The 21,351-nt window shown below is 39.3% G+C and overlaps 1 protein-coding gene across 2 annotated transcripts in view; it reads left to right on the forward strand.

Annotated features, from left to right (window-relative positions):
• LOC149163712 (NEP1-interacting protein-like 2) overlaps positions 1-21,351 on the forward strand; it is a 158,756-nt gene that overhangs the window by 64,543 nt on the left and 72,862 nt on the right. Inside the window, exon 2 of one of the 2 annotated variants that reach the window (XM_089431831.1) lies at positions 19,742-19,917. In XM_089431831.1, the coding sequence (XP_089287957.1) occupies positions 19,742-19,917 (176 nt within the window). Of the gene's footprint in view, positions 1-19,738; positions 19,918-21,351 lie in introns of both variants that reach the window. The other variant, XM_089431830.1, reaches the window with a different exon arrangement.

Below are 21,351 nucleotides of genomic sequence, written 5' to 3' on the forward strand. Positions count from 1 at the left end.
TTAACAATTAGAAGAATTAATTCCAGTTGCTGCAATAGGATTTCAGACTTGAAATTCTCACATATCATAGCCCTGCTAGAGTCAATGATGGATCGATTCTCTCTCTGCAACCCCATTTTGCTTAGGGCTATATGAGATTGTCATCTCCCTCTTGATCCATGCTTCCTTGAAGAAATCCTTGAAGTCATTGGAAGTGTACTCACCCCCATTATCTGACCTCAAAGCTTTGATCTTCTTGCCTGTCTAGTTCTCCTCCTAGGCCTTGAACTCTTGGAACCGACTAAAGACCTCATCCTTGGTCTTCATGAAGAAGATCCAGGTTTTCCTAGAATAGTCATCAATGAATGTGACATAGTACTGTGCTCCCTGTACTAATTTACTACACTGACAACGATCCTCATACATATGAGTGAATAAGATCCAAGATCCCCTTGGACCTACTCTTGTTGCTTGGAAAAGTAGCCTTGGCATTCTTGTCAAGAGCACACCCTTTGCACATGCCCTGCTGCTCAATGCTGAAATCTAGGAGGCCAGTCAAATCCCCCTCAAGATTGGCAACGCTTGTGCAAGTGTCCTATCCTCTTGCACCATATCTCACATAGGTTATCAATCATGTACCAATGCCTGAAAAGGTCTGTCCGTCAACCTGTATAAGCTACTCTCTCTACCCTCAATAACCATTGTTGTGTTCGGGTTGGACTCCTTTGGAAAAATGAGCACCTACCCATTCTTAAACATGACCTTATATCCTATGCTCTCGATCATTGAGACTAAGAGCAAGTTCTTCTTCAGTCTTGGTACAAACAACATATCCTTGGCTCCTAATTTTATCGTAAAAGTCATGGTTTTTTTTCGAGTCGATGAAACAAATCGCGGGTTGCTACTGGCATCAATTAAATTAGCTTTTTATGTTTTTTTGGGTCATTTTGCATGCCCAACAACACGTTTCTAGCTTAGGGGAGAAGCAAAGGGTTTCTAGGCGTCGAGGAGGAGGAAAAAAGCGAGTTATTTGTTTTAACTTTTAGATGCTTGGTGGACAAGCTATGGTGGCATAATACCCTATCTCCAAAAGCTTGCCATTCGAGTGCACAACCAAACATGTAGTTCCTCTAGATGCGAGCGCAATTGGAGTGCATTTGAAAAAATACAAATGAAGAAGTGCAAGATGAATTGATTATAAATTATAAATTATTATCTTCAATATTTAAATTTTATAATTATTAATTTATAATTTATGACCCTCAAATAGGTTGGAGTCCTGGGTTGATTCCACTGTTGCATGGAGGGTTGAGATTGAGAGGCCTGTCATGGAATTGGTCCTTGATTGGTTAGGGGAGGAGGGACTAGAGGAGGTAGCCCGCCGCATGGGAGAGAGAGGTAGAGGAGGAGGAAGAGGTGGAGGAGGAGGTGACACCACCTAACATGTTTACCAATAGAGGACATTAGAGGCTACCTTATATTTCTCATAAAAGGGGCAAATAAATTCACTAGTTTATGTACCTAATCTTATTGTAGACGACTCATGATGATGAGATACATTTATTATATTTTTTTTTGATATTTTGACTATTAAGTCTGGGTTAGGACTCGGGATTCAGGACATGATTCATTGTTGATATGTGATGTAGCACTAGAGTTCTTATACATCTTATATATTAGTTTTCTTTTTATATTTATCTAGTAATGCATTTATCTGATGTTCTTGATGCTTTAAATGCTAAAAAAGCTGAAAAAATGAATATTTTTGTATTTTTTTCAAAAATTTGTCAATGTTTTGCCAATTTTCATTGAGCTTTTTCTGATGTTTCATTTTTTTTCATTTTTGTCAGATCCTTGTTGATTTATTCCCAATGCCCATTTTTTTAACATTGTTCCCACCCCCTTTACTACATACTTGACATCATTACCAAGCACCATAGATAAATTTGATTCACTTTTTCAGATTGTTAAATAGCTCTTGTGCCTATTGTTGAGAAATCTAGGGCATCATATGGATTAGGTTCTTTAGGTAGTTTTCTCTTAAACTTTGAGATTCTCTTGTGATTGCTCTTTTCTTCTTTTTAGTTCTTCTTTCAATTTATTATGTTCCTTTCATCAAGACAAATGCCAAACAATGAAGATCACAACAATAGACACAAGATATAGGCACTCAACTAGGGCAAAATCCATATCTTGAGGAAAACCCAGTCCAACTCTTCCACTCGTAGATCCAAATCAAGATGAGATAATCCAAGACCCTTTAGACCTAGACAAAGACCTCCTCCAATCACCAAGTCAACCCTTCAACAAGTCTTTCCCTGTTTCAGCATCAACCGGCTTCAACCTGCAACTTCGATCTCCTGCAATCATACGCGAATTCTTGTTATCACAAATTCCTGCAAAAGTACTTGAATTCTTGTGATCACAAATTCTTGCAATTGCACCCAAATTCCTATAATCGCGAATTCCTGCAATCATACCCAAATTTCTGTAATCGCGAATTCTTGCAATCACATCAGAATTCCGGTAATCACGAATTCCTGCAATTGTATCCGAATTCCTATAACCACGAATTCCTGCAATTGTATCCGAATTCTTGTAACCACGAATTCCTGCAATTGTACCTGAATTCATGCAATCTTACTCGAATTTCTGTAATTGCGAATTCCTGCAATCGTACCCGAATTCCTGTAATTACGAATTTCTTCTTGAGATCGAACTTGAGTATGTGTTTCCAAATGAGTCGAGCTCCCTCTATTTATACTGCTTTCATAACGTCGAATTGCCTCCAATAGGGCCGACTTCTCCAGGTCAGGGCTGACTTGGTGAGGAGGGACATAATGACTACTTTGACTCAAAAATAAATTTCTTTATATGATACAAAAGCCCAAGAAGAGTCTAATAAATGTGGAAATGACTCTTTTGACTCTTAACAAAACCTAGAAGCTTTTAATGGAGGCTATGACCTAGAAAATAAATGAAAGAGCATGAAACTCATCCTTAATAATATTTTCGTTTACAATAATTTTTCTTTTGACAAATACAATTATGAAGACCGAAACTGGTTACATTCTTCAACACTCCATTTTAACTAGGGAGGTATTCATAATTACATATATACAGAGGTAAATGGAAGATCTTAAAATGATATACTCTATAAAGAATTATAGTGCACGTAGTGCTATAGATTAGATACTTGACCAAAGTATTCTAATCGGGTGGGGCTAAGGTGTGTTCCAAGATTTAGCCTCTATAGGTACCATCAGGCTTTAGCTTTAACACCAACCTAGGGATCTAGGTGCGTATCCAAGGTCAGAGCTCCAAGACCAATGCCACCCTCCCTACTTTGGGATCTAGACATCATCACAGGCCGGCCAGATGTCCTCCCAAGCATCTTGTCGCCCCAAGATGCTTCATCTCTCCTTATCAACTAAACTAGATATATCCACCAATCCAAGCATGCTTCAAACATTCAACCTTGTTATGGAGAGATTTGCACAAACACAACCGCAATTAGTTATAAACTTTTACTATACATATTTAACACAAACCTTCAGGGTTCTTAATCATTTTGATGCTGCTTAGATCATAGTATTAAAACTAGTTTGTCTGAACCAGAAACTTGTCAAATCGGCCGGTTCATTGGCCAAACTAGCCGAACCGCTGAAAAAACTTGGTCAAATACCTGATTCGCCCTTTTTTTGGACAAACCGGGCATAAACCATCCGATTTATGATGGAACCCGCTGGTTTTCCCATAAACTGGCTGATTTCATCATAAATTGGCCAGTTCATTACTAGGTTGGCTGTAGAACCACTAGAAACATTCTTGGACACTTGTGAGGTGGTTTGGAGGGAAAATAAGGGTTGTTTCCCTCCAAAAACAACCCCTCCAAGCCAATAGAAGGAGGTCTCCCCTCTCATTTGCCTCACACACCTCATTTGGAGTTGTTGTGAGCTTGGAGAGTGTTGAGTTTTTGTTGTAGTGGAACAACAGAGAGTTTGAGCTAAGTAGTAGCCATCATGCCTCCAAAAGCCAAGGATACTGCATTGGCTCATTGTGATATGATTGATGGCAAAGTAATATGCAAATATTGCCAAAAATCTATTGAAGGAGGGGGTATTAACTGGTTCAAGCAACACATGGCTGGGATAGGAGGCCATGTAAAGCCATGTGGAGCACCAAATGAAGTAATAGGGTATATTAGGGCAGAATAATTTCAGAAGTTTGAGACTCAAGACACATGGCTTTCAATCTATTGAAGGAGGGAGTATTTATAGGTTCAAGCAACACTTGGCTAGGATATGAGGCCATGTAAAGCCATGTGGAGCACCAAATGAAGTAATAAGGCATATTAGGGCAGAGCAACTTCAGAAGTTTCAGACTCAATTCACTGAATCAACAGAGAAGTTTGTGACTCAAGCAGTTATAAAATTTGAGAGTCGGAGACTCAACCAACTAAGTTTTATCATGATGAGAAGTTTCAAGTGATAATGCTGATCACTAATATCATATATGTAGACTTGTAGTAGGCCAGTGGCTCCATAGTTTGTAGGCTTTGTTTTTGGACTCTAGAGGCCATTTAGAGCCTCGTTGATTATATATTTTGTTGATGATATGTATTGCACTTAGTGCCATTTTGATATATTCACCTTTACATGGTATATATATGAGCAAACTTTGCATATTTTGTGTTTATTGGTTTGGAATCATGGTTTTAAATCTTAAAATAAGTTTTGTTCATTAAAAATTAATTATTTCATGTGTTTTTTTAAACCATTTCATTGAGATCTAACCAGTCCTGGTTTGATTGAATCTAATTTAAAACCCAGTTTATTAGGTGGACTGGTCCGGTCACCGGTTCCGGTTTTTAAAACTATGGCTTAGATCATCATCATATCAAACACATCTATTCAGAAGCTTTACTTCTTCAACTTTTCAACAACACCAAATTCAGCCTTAGTACATTCTTCCAAAAACATCCAAGTTTTGTTCACAACTTTATCAATAACGAATAACCATCAGTGTTACTTCAACTATTCTTCGATTTCAAACATCCTCATGGCCTTTTCATCAGGTCGTTCACTTCTTTTCAAGCTCCCTCTCAACTAGGGAGACATACACTCTCCTTTGTCCAAGTAATTAGAGGACAAGTACATCAATTATCTTATTCTTCCAGTCACATAGGCTCTTCCTTTTTTTTGCATCGACAATTCATCGAAAAATTTAGACCTTCCAAAACTTCATCATTCCTCGACATGTTTACATGGTCATGTCATTGAAGTTCTTATAGCTCTCTTACCATCATGCTCATCATTATCAAATTATTATCAAATATGAGGTAAGCATATTCATCATCTTGAAGACTATGTACCTGTAAACCTTTAACAACAAGTACAACCAAACACAAATATGTATGTACAAGAGCATGAAGTCAAGTATGTCATAATAAATCAGATTTTAGATATTCAAGACCTAAACCTAGTTAGGTTTTATAACCAATCAAGAGTTTTATTCATTTGACTTCCTGAAGCAATATTTACCAGGGTTTTGTCATAAACCCTAGATTTCATCATTAAAACAGAATCATATCAATATTTGAAAACACAATACTTCTAGGGTTTCATTATCATGCCCTAGAATTTCAATCTCTACTAGAGTTTGTTACAAACCCTAGATTTCAAAAACTAAATCATGAATGTCAACATTCAAGTTAACATATCAACATTTCATTTCTAGGGTTTCGTATTATTTCCTAGAGACTTATATCATTCTCATACTAGGGTTTCAATTATATAGAAGCATATATACCCAGAGATCCATTTATACGATTTTATATTGACTATTACAAAGGTTTAGCCATAACCCCAAATATACCAAACCCTAAGAAAAACTAGGGTTTCTAGACATCAACAACAAACCCTATGTTGAAAAATGTAACTAGGTTTGGTCTTCATAAATGTATTTATCAAAAGAATTTTTATTATTGTTACAATGACTTATTAAAGCATGGGTTTCATGCTTGAGTCATCATTTTGTTAGTCAAAGTCCCCATTGTGGAGTCCCAGGATTAATATTGAGTCATTAGAGTCATTGTATATTTTATGAGACCCTTCTTGGGCTTTTGAACGATGTAAAAAGAAGTATTTTTGAGTCAAAGATGAATTATGTAACCTCCACACCAAGTCGGCCTCAAGGAGATCAAGTCAGCCTCAACTAGGCAATTCGACCTCACCAAAAGCCTATATATTGGAGTAGATCGAATTCATTTGGACATACTCTCTCTCACAAGTTCGATATCCAAGAAAGTGCTGGGAAAAGTGCAAAGTTGAAGGAGGCTAAAAGGAGTGCGAAATTGGTCAAGAAGGAAGGAAAGGACAAAATCGAAGTTTTGGAAGGGACACAAGATGTAGGCACTTAGCCAGGGTAGGGCAAAACCCCTGTCTAGGGCAAAACCAAGTCCAACCCTTCCACTAGTAGATTCAAATCAATATGAGATAATCCAAAACCCTTTAGACCTAGATAAAGACTTCCTCCAATCACCAAGTCAACCCTTCAATAAGTCTTTCCTTGATTCTACATCAACCAACGTCACCCTGCAACTTTGATCTCCTGCAATTATATGTGAATTCCTATAATCACGAATTCTTGCAATCATACGTGAATTCTTGTAATCACGAATTCCTGTAATTGTATCCGAATTCTTGTAATCACGAATTCCTACAATTGTACTCAAATTCTTGTAATCGCGAATTTTTGTAATTGTACCCGAATTTCTGTAATCGTGAATTCTTGCAATCACACCCGAATTCCTGCAATTGTACCCATATTCCTGTAATTGCGAATTCTTGCAATTGTACATGAATTTTTGTAATCGCAAATTCCTGCGATTGTACCTGAATTTATGTAATTGCGAATTCCTGCAATCGCACCCAAATTCCTGTAATCACGAATTCCTTCTTGAGATCGAACTTGAGTGTGTTCTTTTCCAAATGAGTCTAGCTCCCTCTATTTATACTACTTCCATAAGGTTGAATTGCCTCTAATAGGGCCGACTTCTCCAGGACAGGGCTGACTTGGTGAGGAGGGACATAATGACTACTTTGACTCGAGAATACATTTCTTTACATGATACAAAAGCCCAAGAAGGGTCTAATAAATGTGAAAATGACTCTTTTGACTCTTGACAAAACCTAAAAGGCTTCAATGGAGGCTATGGCCTAGAAAATAAATGAAAGCGCATGAAATCCATGCTTCAATAATATTTTTCTTCTACAATAAATTCCTTTTGACAAATACAATTACGAAGACTTTTCTTTTCATATTTATGTGGTAATGCATTTATCTGATGTTTAGGATACTTTAGATGCTTAAAAAACTGAAAAACTGAATATTTTTGTATTTTTTTTAAATTTTGTCAATGTTTTGGCAATTTTCATTGGGTTTTTCCCGATGTTTTGTTTTGTTTTGTTTTTTTTTCTTCGTTTTATGGACCCTTGTTGATTTATTCCCAATGCCAATTTTTTCAACAATGGTTCCAACTCCCTTTACTACATACCTGGTATCATTACCAAGCACCATAGAAAAATATGAATCACTTTTTCAGATTGTTAAATAGCTCTCGTGCCTTTTTCATATAAATGTGATGCATCACTATCCAAGTACCAGGCACTCCTTGTAATGGCGTTGGTAGATAGACAAGAGACAAATGAGAAGTCCTTGAACTTCGCTGTAAAGTCATCAAGTTGAACCTTTGCTGATGCTGCTGTTTGTTGCGACTTCCACTTCCCCTTCTACTTCTCAAGATATTGTGATACATAGTGCCCATTCTTGTGGCAAATGAAGCACTCGAGCTTGCTTAAGTCCTGTAAAAATTTCTGTTTTCCCACCCCGGTTTTCAGTTTCTCCTTATTTCTCCCATGTAGTTAAATGCCCATTCTCATAACCATACATTTAATAGACTGAAAAAAATAAATATTGCTGAAAACACAAATTCTGGAAATTTTTCAGAATGCTGGAAATTGCAGAATTAAAAATCAGCAATTAAAAACAGCCATTAAAACACATTAAAACACTGATATTTTTGGTCAACTTGACCCTGGAAAAACCCCCTACAACTCTTGGGGAAAACCAGTTTGAGAGCTCTTCTTTATTTCTGAAAATTGTCTTTTTACAGTGAGAATTATTCAGCAAAAAATCAGCAAGCAAATTTACAACTTATCTCCTTTCCCGTGCCTCACAGCAATCTGGAAATTACAGCAAACAGGACAGCAATAAATGCTGTACGACCTCCGTTTTGTGTGCAGAAAAATCAGCAAACTGCTCCTCGATGTTTGTGCAAAAATCTGCCTTTCACTATGTGCTGAATCAGCTGTACAAATCTGCTCAACTGCTGCCTTGGAATGTGTGCCAAGCTGCTGTCTCCTTCTCCTTCCTGCTCAGAAATCTCTCTTGCTCTCTTGCTCTCATTCTCCCAATCTGCTCATGAAAGAATGAATGACCTTTTCCTCCTTTTCCTCCTTTAATATAACTCCAAGTGACTTTTGGGTGATCCAAGTGACTTTTGGGTGATCTCTAAATCCAATGGCTGAAATAGATTTAGATCAATGGTTGAGATTAAATGCTCATTTAAATCTCACTTTCTATTTTTTAATTCACCCCACTTTAATAAAGACCCACTTAGTCATTTATTTCCAAAGTCACTTTTCCTTTCTAATTTTTCATTGACTTTATAAAAGTCACTTTAAAATTAGACTTAATAACTTTATCACTTAAAGTCACTTTTAAATTAGATTTAACTTTATAAAATTATAAAGTCACTTTAGGAGAAAAATTAAATTCTTTTGGACACTTTTCCCTAGGCCAAAGATCAAAGCCTAAGGGAACCACCTGTCCTCCGGTACCAAATTTCAACACTCCCTCTTACCGAGGAAGGTGTTCCTCACCACACCCATCTTGTCTCTGAAGTAGACATGCTTGCCCCGTGGTAAGGCTTTGGTAAGGATATCTGCAACCTGCTCATCAGTGGAAATATACTCAAGCTTCACAGCTCCCTTCTGAACATAGTCTCTGATGAAATGATATCTGATCCCGATATGCTTTGACCTGTCATGAAATACTGGATTCTCCGTGAGTTTAATGCAACTCTGATTATCACAGTAAATCACTGAAGGTCTCAACGGCTGACCAAATAAGCCAAACAACATCTTGCGAAGCCAGATGGCCTCACAACTAGCTAGACTGGCTGCCATATACTCTGCTTCCGCTGAACTCAGTGCTACTGACTGCTGCTTCCGGCTGAACCATGACACTACTGCTGAACCCAACCCAAAACAACACCCTGAAGTGCTCTTCCTATCAGAAGCACAACCTGCCCAATCAAAATCAGTGTATCCTGCCAATCTCACTCCATCTCCCTGCCTGTAGTCCAGACCATAATCCACTGTCCCCTGCAAGTACCGCAAAATGTGTTTTGCAGCCACCCAGTGAACCTTCCTAGGCTCACACATAAACTGACTCATCGTGTTGACTGCAAAACAGATATTTGGTCTAGTGTTGACCAAATACATCAAGGAACCAATCAGCTGCCTGTACAATGTGGGATCCACCAACTCGGAATCCGAAGCATGAAGCTTCTTCCAGTTGGTGATCATCGGTGTCAACATGGGTCTACAATCCTCCATGTGGAATCTGCTAAGGATGTCCACAATATACTTCCCCTGCCCCAGGAAGAAATGCCCCTCCTCCTGCCACACCTCCAAACCCAAAAAGTAATGCATCAAGCCGATGTCCTTCATCTCAAACTCCGCCGCAAGATCTCTCTTGCAGTGCTCTATGAGTCTCTCTGCACCTGTAATGATCAAGTCATCCACATACAGCACCAGAATGAGAGGCTCCTCACCAATCACAATAAAGTAAAGGTTCGGATCTGCCTCACTCTTTGTGAAACCCATCCCCTGCAAGTATGCATCTATCTTGGAGTACCAAGCTCTGGGAGCTTGCTTCAGGCCATAAAGGGCCTTCTTCAATCTGCACACATGGGACTCCTTCCCATGCACCTCAAAGCCCTGTGGCTGCTCAATGTACACCTCCTCCTGTATGAAGCCATTGAGAAATGCGGTCTTCACATCCATCTGGTGGATCTTCCAACCCATCTCTGCTGCTATCGATATAATGGAGCGGATCGAAGTATATCGAGCCACGGGAGCGAAGGTCTCCTCATAATCAACTCCCTCTACCTGGGAGAACCCTCTAGCCACAAACCTCGCTTTGAATTTCTCAATGCTGCCATCTGCAGCATGCTTTACCTTGTAAAGCCATCTGGAAGTAACCACGGATTTGCCCTCAGGCCTCGGCACCACCTCCCAAACATCATTCTTCATGATAGAAGAATACTCCTCCTGCATGGCCTCTCTCCAGACCTGCTGGCTAGCTGCCTCCTCATAGCTAGAAGGCTCAGAGTCAAGGATGCTGGTAACCATCGCCATATAACTACAAAACCTCTCAGGTGGTCTACTCTCTCTGACCGGCCTCTTCGGCTCAGCAACAGATGTGGCATCTCTCAAGGTGTCCTGAAGCCACTTGGGCTTCCTCTTCCCTGAGCGCACTTCTTCCACCGGAGAATGAAACTCCTCCTCCTCATCATCATCAGTAGCCTGAACTCCTGACTGTCTGTCTGCTGTCCTCCTGCCTGCACCTGAACCTGTAGAAGCTGAGGTACCGTGTGAACTGTCCATCAGTGGACTCCCTAGTGAACTGCTCTGTGAACTGCACTGCATGCTGCCCGGAGCACCACCCCTCTGGCTCGATGAGCCACTGCTCACTGACGGACCTGACATCCTCATAGATGTACCTCCGGATCCCTGCCCACTGGATCCCTGCGACTGACTCAACTGCTGCTGAGGGTCTAGCTGATCCAGATACTCTAACTCCCGTGACCTCCTAAAGGCCCTGTCCTCCTCGAACTTCACATCCCGTCTGACAACAACTCTCCTCTGTGCAGGAATGTAAATCCGAAAGGCCTTTGAGGTCTCACTGTAGCCCACAAAGATACCCTTCTCTGCGGTGGGCTCTAGTTTGGTCCTCTTCTCCTTGGGTATATAGGAGTATGTAATGCATCCAAAGATATGAAGATGACCAAGATCAGGCTTCTTCCCAGAGAAAGCCTCCTCCGGAGTCATGTGCCCCAAGGCACGATGCGGACTCCTGTTCTGCAAGTAAACAGCTGTGTTGCAGGCCTCTGCCCACAAGAACAATGGCAACCCCTGATCATGTAACATAGCTTTGGCAGCCTCTATGATGGATCTGTTCTTCCTCTCCGCAACCCCGTTCTGCTGGGGGTTGTAAGGAACAGTGAACTCCCTCTTAATGCCTGCCTCCGCACAATAGTCAACAAACTCTCCAAGGGTGTACTCTCCTCCATTGTCCGACCTCAAGGACTTGATCTTTCGGCCTGTCTGTGTCTCCACAAGAGCTCTGAACTCCTGAAACCGCTTGAAGACCTCACTCTTGGTCTTCAAGAAATAAATCTAGGTCCTCCTGGAGTGATCATCAATGAATAAAACATAGTACTCATATCCACTCAAGGAAACATGAGACATCCGACCGCTCACATCGGAATGAATCAAATCAAGTATCCCCGTCGCTCTGCTGTCACTGTTGGGAAAAGGGGATTTGGCAAACTTGCCCATCGCACAACCTCTGCAAGTATCAAAGTGATCAGTACTGAAATCTGGCACACCTGTAGTGATCTCCCGCAATGTCCTCAAGGCTCCATGATACATATGTCCCATCCTGCGGTGCCAAATCTCACACAGCTCAGAACTGCTAGCTCTGCTGTCGGTACTACTGCTCAATGCCAAAAGGGGCTGAAATGCAAACTTGTACACCTTTGCATGGCGTACACCTATCACTCTAGCTGAATCAGCTGGAGTGTCCCTGGGATACATCAACACCTGTCCTCCCCTGAACAGTACGTCATATCCTCTGTCCTCCAAAGCTGAGACGGATATGAGGTTCTTCCTCATCCCTGGCACATAAAGAACCTCTGACACCTTCAAGGGAGGTTTGGACTCCCTCTGAAATGTCACTGTCCCCACCCCGACTGCTCTAACAACTCTGTCATCACCGAGTACTACCTCAATATCAGTGCCACTCTCTGAAAGCTCTGAGAAGTACTCACGGACTCCTGTCATGTGACGTGAAGCCCCACTGTCCACATACCAAATACCTGTAGATGCTCCGCTAATCGAGGGAAAAGCATGCTCCCTCTGAACCTGTGTGGCAGGTGATCCTGCACTAGAGGACTCACATGTAGTGAACGCAAACTCCCGGTCAAAACGACCTGCAAAGTCCTCAATCTCAGCTGAAGCTGCCACGTCCTGGTTCTTTCCCTTCTTCTTCTTCTTCTCCGGACACACAACTGCATAGTGTCCCATCTTTTGACAATTCCAACACTTCACCTTGGAATAGTCCTTCTGTGTGTTCCCCGGTTTACTTTTACCTTTGCCTTTTCCCCCACCACTGCTTGTGGAAGCCTGCTTCTTCCCTTTGCCTTTCTTGCCTCCTGCCACCAGTGCTACATCCTCATCCTGCTCAACTGGCTTGGCTGCCCCAAGCTGTCCTTTCCTGATCTCTGTCTGAATGCAATCATCCCAAAACCTCTCCCATGTGGGAAGGGTCTCACGTGCACAAACCCCATCAACAAAGTTCAACCATGAACGGGGGAGGCCATTCACTGCAATACGCACCAACTCAGTGGATGGAATGGCCTCTCCAATCGCTGCCAACTCATCTCTCACATTGGTAATCTTTGTGAGATATCCAGCTGCACTATCATTACCCATCTTAATGTTCTTCAGCTTCTCCTTCAGGACCATCTTCCGGTTCTCATTGGTACTCTGGTAGAGATTGGACAATGCTGTCCACATCTCATGGGCATTGCTCTTTCCTCTCACATGAGGAATGCAATGGTCTTTGATTCCGTCTAGAATCAGCCTCTTAGCCTTATTGTTCTTCTTTTTATACTCAGCCAACTGAGTAACATCAGTGGGCACAACAACAGGGTTCTGTGCGGTATGCACCATGATATCCCAGACTTCTGCCTCCTCAAAGATACTCTGCATTCTCTCCTTCCAAACGCTGTAATTTATATGCCCATCCAGCCTATCCTCCACCCTCAATCCCAATGACATCCTGCTGTCCTAAAACTGAAAAATAGCACTGCTGTAGTAAAGATAAAACTGCTGTTTATGAAAAAATCAGCTTGCTGGAATTTTCTGAGTGAAAAATCAGCAACTGTAATTTTTCCTTTTGCTGTCCCAAACTGCCCTTCAGCACTCAAGCTCCGATACCATGTAAAAATTTCTGTTTTCCCACCCCGGTTTTCAGTTTCTCTTTATTTCTCCCATGTAGTTAAATGCCCATTCCCATAACCATACATTTAACAGACTGAAAAAAATAAATATTGCTGAAAACACAAATTCTGGAAATTTTTCAGAATGCTGGAAATTGCAGAATTAAAAATCAGCAATTAAAAACAGCCATTAAAACACATTAAAACACTGATATTTTTGGTCAACTTGACCCTGGAAAAACCCCCTACAACTCTTGGGGAAAACCAGTTTGAGAGCTCTTCTTTATTTCTGAAAATTGTCTTTTTACAGTGAGAATTATTCAGCAAAAAATCAGCAAGCAAATTTACAACTTATCTCCTTTCCGTGCCTCACAGCAATCTGGAAATTACAGCAAACAGGACAGCAATAAATGCTGTACGACCTCCGTTTTGTGTGCAGAAAAATCAGCAAACTGCTCCTCGATGTTTGTGCAAAAATCTGCCTTTCACTATGTGCTGAATCAGCTGTACAAATCTGCTCAACTGCTGCCTTGGAATGTGTGCCAAGCTGCTGTCTCCTTCTCCTTCCTGCTCAGAAATCTTTCTTGCTCTCTTGCTCTCATTCTCCCAATCTGCTCATGAAAGAATGAATGACCTTTTCCTCCTTTTCCTCCTTTAATATAACTCCAAGTGACTTTTGGGTGATCCAAGTGACTTTTGGGTGATCTCTAAATCCAATGGCTGAAATAGATTTAGATCAATGGTTGAGATTAAATGCTCATTTAAATCTCACTTTCTATTTTTTAATTCACCCCACTTTAATAAAGACCCACTTAGTCATTTATTTCCAAAGTCACTTTTCCTTTCTAATTTTTCATTGACTTTATAAAAGTCACTTTAAAATTAGACTTAATAACTTTATCACTTAAAGTCACTTTTAAATTAGATTTAACTTTATAAAATTATAAAGTCACTTTAGGAGAAAAATTAAATTCTTTTGGACACTTTTCCCTAGGCCAAAGATCAAAGCCTAAGGGAACCACCTGTCCTCCGGTACCAAATTTCAACAAGTCCTTCAGTGGATCAGAAGTTTCCCCTTCACTGTTATTTTTGGAATCCTTCTCTTTGCTCTTCTTGGCCATATTCACCAAGGCTAAGTTTTCTTTTTCCATCTCCTTGGTTGGTGGCTTTAGAATTCTCCCGAGTCTCTTTTTGTATGCAGTCATCCCAAAGCCTTTCTTATTTGGGAAGGTGTTCCTGAGCTCGAATCCCTTTGACAAATGGTTCCGATGACTTGGGAAAACCATTTAGTGCTACATTTACGAGCTCTATGTTTTCCACTTTCTCCCCAATGGTTGCAAGCTGATCCTATGTCTAGGTGATCCTCATGAAGAAACTGGTAACGTTATCAAACCCTAACATCTAGATGGATCTGAGCTTGTTTCTCAAGATCGTCTCATTGTTCATGTTGTCACTCTGAAATAGATCCATTAGAGCCTTGAACATCTCCCTAGTTGACTTATTTTTTCCCAAGTGTGGGATCAAATGATCATTTATGGCATTCATGATAATCCTTTGGGCTTTGATGTCCTTCACTTGAGCCATCTTATTTGTTGGATTTGTTGGTTTAGTAACAACCTTTTCTGCAAACTCCCAATGGTCATGTTGCTTCAAGAACAAGGTGGCCCTTGCTTTCTTGGGTAGGAAGCTGGATGCTCCATCCAACCTATGCTCGAATCTCAAATTGGTTGTTGCCATCTCTAGATATGATAATTTTTCTCCTTGTCCTAAGTCTTTCTAGCATTCATAAGAATACACGTGCTATTGTTTTATGGATCCATTAAGATCTCCGCGTAGATCTATGTCTCGGTCCTTTGAAACACCCACAAAAATTTACTTGCCAAACCTTTGACTGACATGGTCTCCCTCCTTCCTTCTAAAGGCCGATTTTTTCCAGTTATTGTTTGCAAATCTGCAAACTACTAGCACAACTGTGACAACGATCTCTGCAAAAAAATCTTTTTGCTGTATGGTTCGCCCTTTCACTCTACAATCACGTATTCTCCCTAACTATTGTTCCGAATTTCTATGCCACTTCCTGCCGCCCTACGATTTGCATGGCCTCAAACTGGTTGTCCTGCACAATGCTTGAGCCATTGTGGCTACTATACAACTACATATGACTGTACATCCTACGACTTGACTACTGGTCCACTGGCTGTCTCTCCCTGACAACATTTTCTCCTGGCAACTGCTGGCCCTGGTGGCTCCGGTTGCTCCAGTGAGTTGACTCTCTGTTGCTCAATCTTCTTTGTGGCTACATGGTATCCTGATATTTTGGTTGAGCCATACTTGGATCTTTGTGATCCTATTTAGTGTTTTCAAGAGAGTAGAGTGAATATCCATTCAGTAAAGTAGATTGTTCTATTAGAGTACATGCATTTTGATGGGTGCATACCATCATGTCCAACCCTGAAGCGTTAGCTCAATCAATTGAACCATTGGTCCATGGCATGTTGCCATTGGGGAGCCCATAGGTCATAGGTTTAAAATCCAGTCAAATCCCTTGAAACATGTTCCTCATAAAGAATGACATTATTTCCAAGTAAAATGTTACCACGTAGTTTACAAGAATACGATTTTGTGCAAAAGTAAACCATAGATGTGAAGAAATATTAGAGGGAAATACCAATCCTAATGACCTTTGGTGTCCAAGGACACTTAATTTGAGTCAAATTCAAGGCCATCAGCTGATGCACTGATTGGTTAAGGTATCTGTTCCTATGATTAGGATGCCGATAAAGGGTCTTTGTAACATGATTTCCCTTGCCATGTTTGTAGCGTTTTCTTGGTCTATTTTTGGTATCGTTTCTTCTTCATGCCTTGGTGTTTCCTTGTTGGTTGTTGAATTTTTATTAGTATGTTCACTTGGAATTTACATCATTTGTACTCCAGTAATTTGAGTATGTTTCTATTTCAATTGGGTTAGCATTTACTTGAGTCATGACTCATGATATTAATTGGATTTGTATTTGTTCCGTTCTCTTAAACTTGGATTTTTTTATTTTTATTTTTATTTTTTCTTATTTGGAGACTTTGATGCTTCCTTTTTGATAAGTTGTTCTAACTTGTCTTCTGACGACTTCTTTTTACCTTTTAAGTTTTTAATTTGTGGATCAAGTTTTAACTGTGATTCTTGAGGTGAGAAATTTTTACATTTTTATCTACATAATCTTTGATGTTCAATTGTAAATTTCTTATGTCATTGTTTTTCATTCCACAAGCCTATGTTTTCAATTATATTGGACTAAGGAATCACTAATTGGTTAGTACCTTTGATAGTAATATAATTATTAAATATAGTAGGATCAATATAAATAGCAATATTTTTTTCATGAAGTATCCCATTGAGCCTATGTAGTACGAAAACACATTTTGATGAGGTTTAAGAAAATCTTCCTTTTTCCCGTTAGTAGACTGCTCGCAATATTTCACTGAAGCTTTGTACTTTATGATTTTGGTATTATTTTTACAGTACCCCTTTTGTACTTCAAAACTTCTTTGATCCTTTTTGGGTTGACTATTTTAATAATTTATACTTGAATGTATATTTCATTTTTATAATTTCTTCTTCTATTCTCGTCAAATATTGGATCTTCTCTTCAATAATAAGGTTGTTGACTTTAATTAAAATTCTTTTAATCCTTTATATATTGAATATTTTATTAAAGAGGTTATTTTCTTGATAGATATGTTGATGTTTGTAGCTCAGGCAGGTACTTCTGCACAGGTCTTAATTTTTAGATGTGTGGAAGTCGTCGCTTAATTACCCTTTAACCATAGCAATAACTTTAATTAAAATGTGGGATTAATGTAATGGATTGCAGAGGTTATTTGCATTGGTGAATTAGATAAATCTCAAACGTTGATCTTAAGTGAAGTTGAGATCTTTTTTCAACCATCAGTCACTTTGAAGATTAGGGTTGTGGATTTAGTCATAACTCAAACTTATAAAAGGAAGGCTGGGTTAAGGGAGAAGACACATTATTGAGCACAAGACATAGTGAGATAAGTGAGGATCTCACTGATTGGTTGAAGGACATTCATTCAAGTGTGCAACAGTCAGAAAAAAACAATAACAGTGTGGCAGCAAGGGAAATCATTGAAGTGTGGAGGCCGTAGCTGTACAGGGGAAGGTCAAGCAGGTTGAGACACAGATCAAGCTGTACAGCAGACAGGGGCACGGATTTGATTAGCCTCGAGTCATACATTAGGTTCGAGAGGCTGTATAGGCTGAATGGGTCATGTCAGCAGGCAGCAAGTGGTTTGTGGGTGATTCATAAATTTTTGGGAGCACTGTACAACTTGTACATGAGCCCAGTTTATTTCCAGAATTTTGCTGTAGCTAAATTGTTTTCGGAGTGGGATATTTTCCACTAAGGGGGCCCTTGTATGATGAAAATATATTAAATGAAAGACGGATTTTGAAGGGCAAATATTTTTGTGTATATTTCTGTGGAAATTGGCTGTTTTGTTTGGACTGTTTTATTTATTTCTTTGTTAGTTAAAATCCCGGTGGTATTTTTTATTTAGTAAAGCTGAAATTGAAATTTGAAAATCAACAAGGAAATAATTAGTCATTTGCTAGGGTTAGAAAACCAACAATATATAAATTCTCTGCATGCTTTATGACTTCTTCCCCAAAGTATTATATGATTTTGCTTATTTTTATATAATATTTTTCTTTAAAAAAAACCTTTGCTTTTTGCTCCAAACATCACAATGCTCCTTCAAAGGCAGTGTTCTGACTAGGTTAAATTGTGTTTTTGCGATTTTATGTGAATATGTGAATAACTATGGTGGCGGCAGTGGCTAGAGACACAGTCATCCACAACAGATGATTCGTTCTATGATCTCCGTGAATTTTTTCAATGTATTCTCTTTAATCCTCATGACTATTATCGGAGGTGACTGTGGGCTTTCTCTGCAGCAATTTTTTTTTCTTTTATTTTGGTTGCCCATGGTATGAAAACAGCAAGATTTTGTTACATAGGTATGAAATCAGTGAAATTATCCTGTCCACGGTGGCAGCAGAATTGTACAACAGACAACAATGTACCAGTTGGCAGTTTTTGATCTGTACAGACCAGAAGTTAATTGATGTGCTGTACGGATGGTAGTTCATATAAATTGTAAGGTGCAATAAAATTCAGTGGCTGTTGAAATAGCAGTTGTTCCTGGAGGTTGTGGCTGAGATTGGTGGCTGTATGGAAGATTGGCAACTGAGCTGTGGCTGAGGTTGTATGGAAGGTTGGCAATTGTATGGTTCGGCTCTTGTGGAAGGTTTATTTTTTTATTATATATTATTTTTTTCTGAACTTTGTGCACGCTTTTTACTTTTCTTGATTTCTGATTCTCCTTATTTGCAGCATAATGCTCTTTTCTTTAATGATACAATCTTCTAATTTTATCCTTCAATTTTGTGGTAGAATAATCCTTCTTGAAACAAGTTTTTTGCACTATAATTGACCAAGGTTCAATATATTTTTTGTCAAAGACCGGGGAAAGAGAAACCCTGTCCAAATGTAATGCGGCCAAAAAACCAATGGCAACGAAATTTGATCAAAAGATCTGGTGGCCAAAGTTTGGGATTAGACTTGCTCTGATACCAAATGTCACAAACCAATCTGGTTCAGATCATGAATATCTAAATTATCTGGGACAAAATAAATAAATGCACAAGGACAATAAATAATCTATAAAAATGTATGAGATTGAATATGAATAGAGTGATAGAAGACAACGGTGGTCCTGTATTCCTTTTCACTAAGAGACATGTCCTTTCATTAAGGGTGTCTCTTCATTATAATGCATCTTTTCACTATTAATTATTATTTATTTATATTTATATTTATCTATATTAATGTTTATTACATATGTCAGATGGTGTTATTTGTCTGTTTGTTAATAGAACGTTGTTATTAATAAACCGTTGCTTATCAATAGAAAACTGACAATGGGTTATGTAGCTGTCTATCATTAATAGGAAAGTATATTCTTTCTGTGCCTATGATAAAGAAATACTTGACTGGAAGAGGAAATGATGAGTGAAAACATCATGACCTTTTGTATTAGGTCCTAAACACTCTCATGCTTCAGTCAAACATGTTTCAAAAAATTTCATTTGGGTCAGGGTTTATCGTATCAACTCCAACCTTTTGACATTTATGGATGACCAGTAAAGCCTTATGGTTTGAGACTTTCTCACTTTTGACCTTGCTTATTGTATCATGATCTTATAGGTAGATCTGATCTTGTTGAACATAAATAAGTACAGTAGTACGGCACTTACAAATTATAGTATTATACAAATATCACTTTCCTATAATTTTTGTTCTGAAGTTCCGATGTTACCTCCAATTACAGCAGGAGCTTTTACAGGAGCTATCACTGGGGCAATAGCAGGACGAGCCTCTGACAGCGGTCTCATTCGTGGAGCTGGTTTAGGAGCGGTCGCTGGGGCTGTTCTTTCTGTTGAGGTATTGGAAGCTTCTCGTGCTTACTGGTACTCGGAGCGGTCTGGATCCAGAAATTCCTCATCAATGGTAAATAGTCACTTATTACTCATATGATGCCCTATGCTAATGCGGAATGTAGTGGTTAAACAAATGCTGAGAACACTGATATCACTAACCTATTATAAAGTTAGAGCTAATAGGATCTACTGACATTGCCTCGAGAGGAGAATGGAATATCTAAAGGTTACTGCTATTAATTTTACTCACTCAGAATATGCATAGCTTTTGCAAATCTGTAGAATATCGGCTGGGAACATGTTTTATGCTTACAAACAAGGGACACATAATTTTTGCAAATCCCCAGATTTTCAGCCCAGTAAAATGTCAAATGCCTGAACACTAACTTTGTTTTTACGATCTCTTTGCTGTTTAGGATGTTTTGGAATTCTCTCTTGGATGCATTTTGCAGCTTTTCAAATTCATTTTGTGATTTTTTTGACAAGATATAAGATTTCAGACCACGTTCTTTTTTTCTTTGGCAAGTAAAAAAATCATATTGACTTAAGACAGTACGTAGTCACATGTTGACGCGTGCATTGAGACAGCGATGGTCTCATGGGTATGTTACAACACATCAGATAATTAGATTGGAGTGATTTTTAATATGCAATTTACAAGAGAAGCTGAGTACATAATAATTAAAAAAGCATCCTGCTGCATAACAAATCTGTTGTTGCTGGTAATTTGGAAAATGGTGAAGTGGATGCCAAGATATCTCTCTATTGGCATGGTAAACCTGGTCTCTTGTATCTGTCATTTCTTTGGCTTGAAGATCCCTTTCCATCATTACTTATTGTTAGCGCCTGAAATTGTCCCTTAAGAACCTGCCACAAATTTCGCAAGGGGTTCTAGGCTATGAGGTGGTTAGTAAGTTTGATTGGTTGCTATCAATTCACATTATTGATGGGTATGCTGGTTGATCAAGATTCTGGGTGATAGGGTAAGTTGGTCTATTGTTTGTTCAAGTTGCGGTTTCATACCCAGTGTACAAAGTAGCAGTTATGGTTCTGTAATATTCCAAATTGAAAATTTACAGCAAATAACAGAAACATGTACAAGGAAAAATAACCATAAACAGATGCCGCACATGCATATCAAAACACCAGGAAAATAACGCAGAACAGCTGAGCCATTTTATTAATCTCGAGAATGATGAGTACAATGAGTAAGGAAAATGGAACCCTGGATTGCTACTGCAAGCTATGCAAAAGCCAGGTGAGACAACTCTGTTCTGGAGGAAATACTGGCCCAAATTGGTACCGCGCACCACTCAGGAAATTGCTGCTGCTGCTAGAATGGGACTGGATATTTTGGCACTACTCCAAGCCAAAATTGAATCCACAAAGTGATGCAAATTTACCAGCAAATTAAGAATACACCCTGCGATAAGACTGCAGATTTTGGGCGCAAATATCACCCGGAAAATTCTGTAAAATTAGCCGAAGACTCCTCTCAATAAAA

The sequence above is a fragment of the Pinus tabuliformis genome, chromosome 5_1, assembly GCF_031772625.1.
Source record: "Pinus tabuliformis cultivar Carrire ecotype Pingquan chromosome 5_1, CPIR1, whole genome shotgun sequence".
NCBI lineage: Eukaryota > Viridiplantae > Streptophyta > Pinopsida > Pinales > Pinaceae > Pinus > Pinus tabuliformis.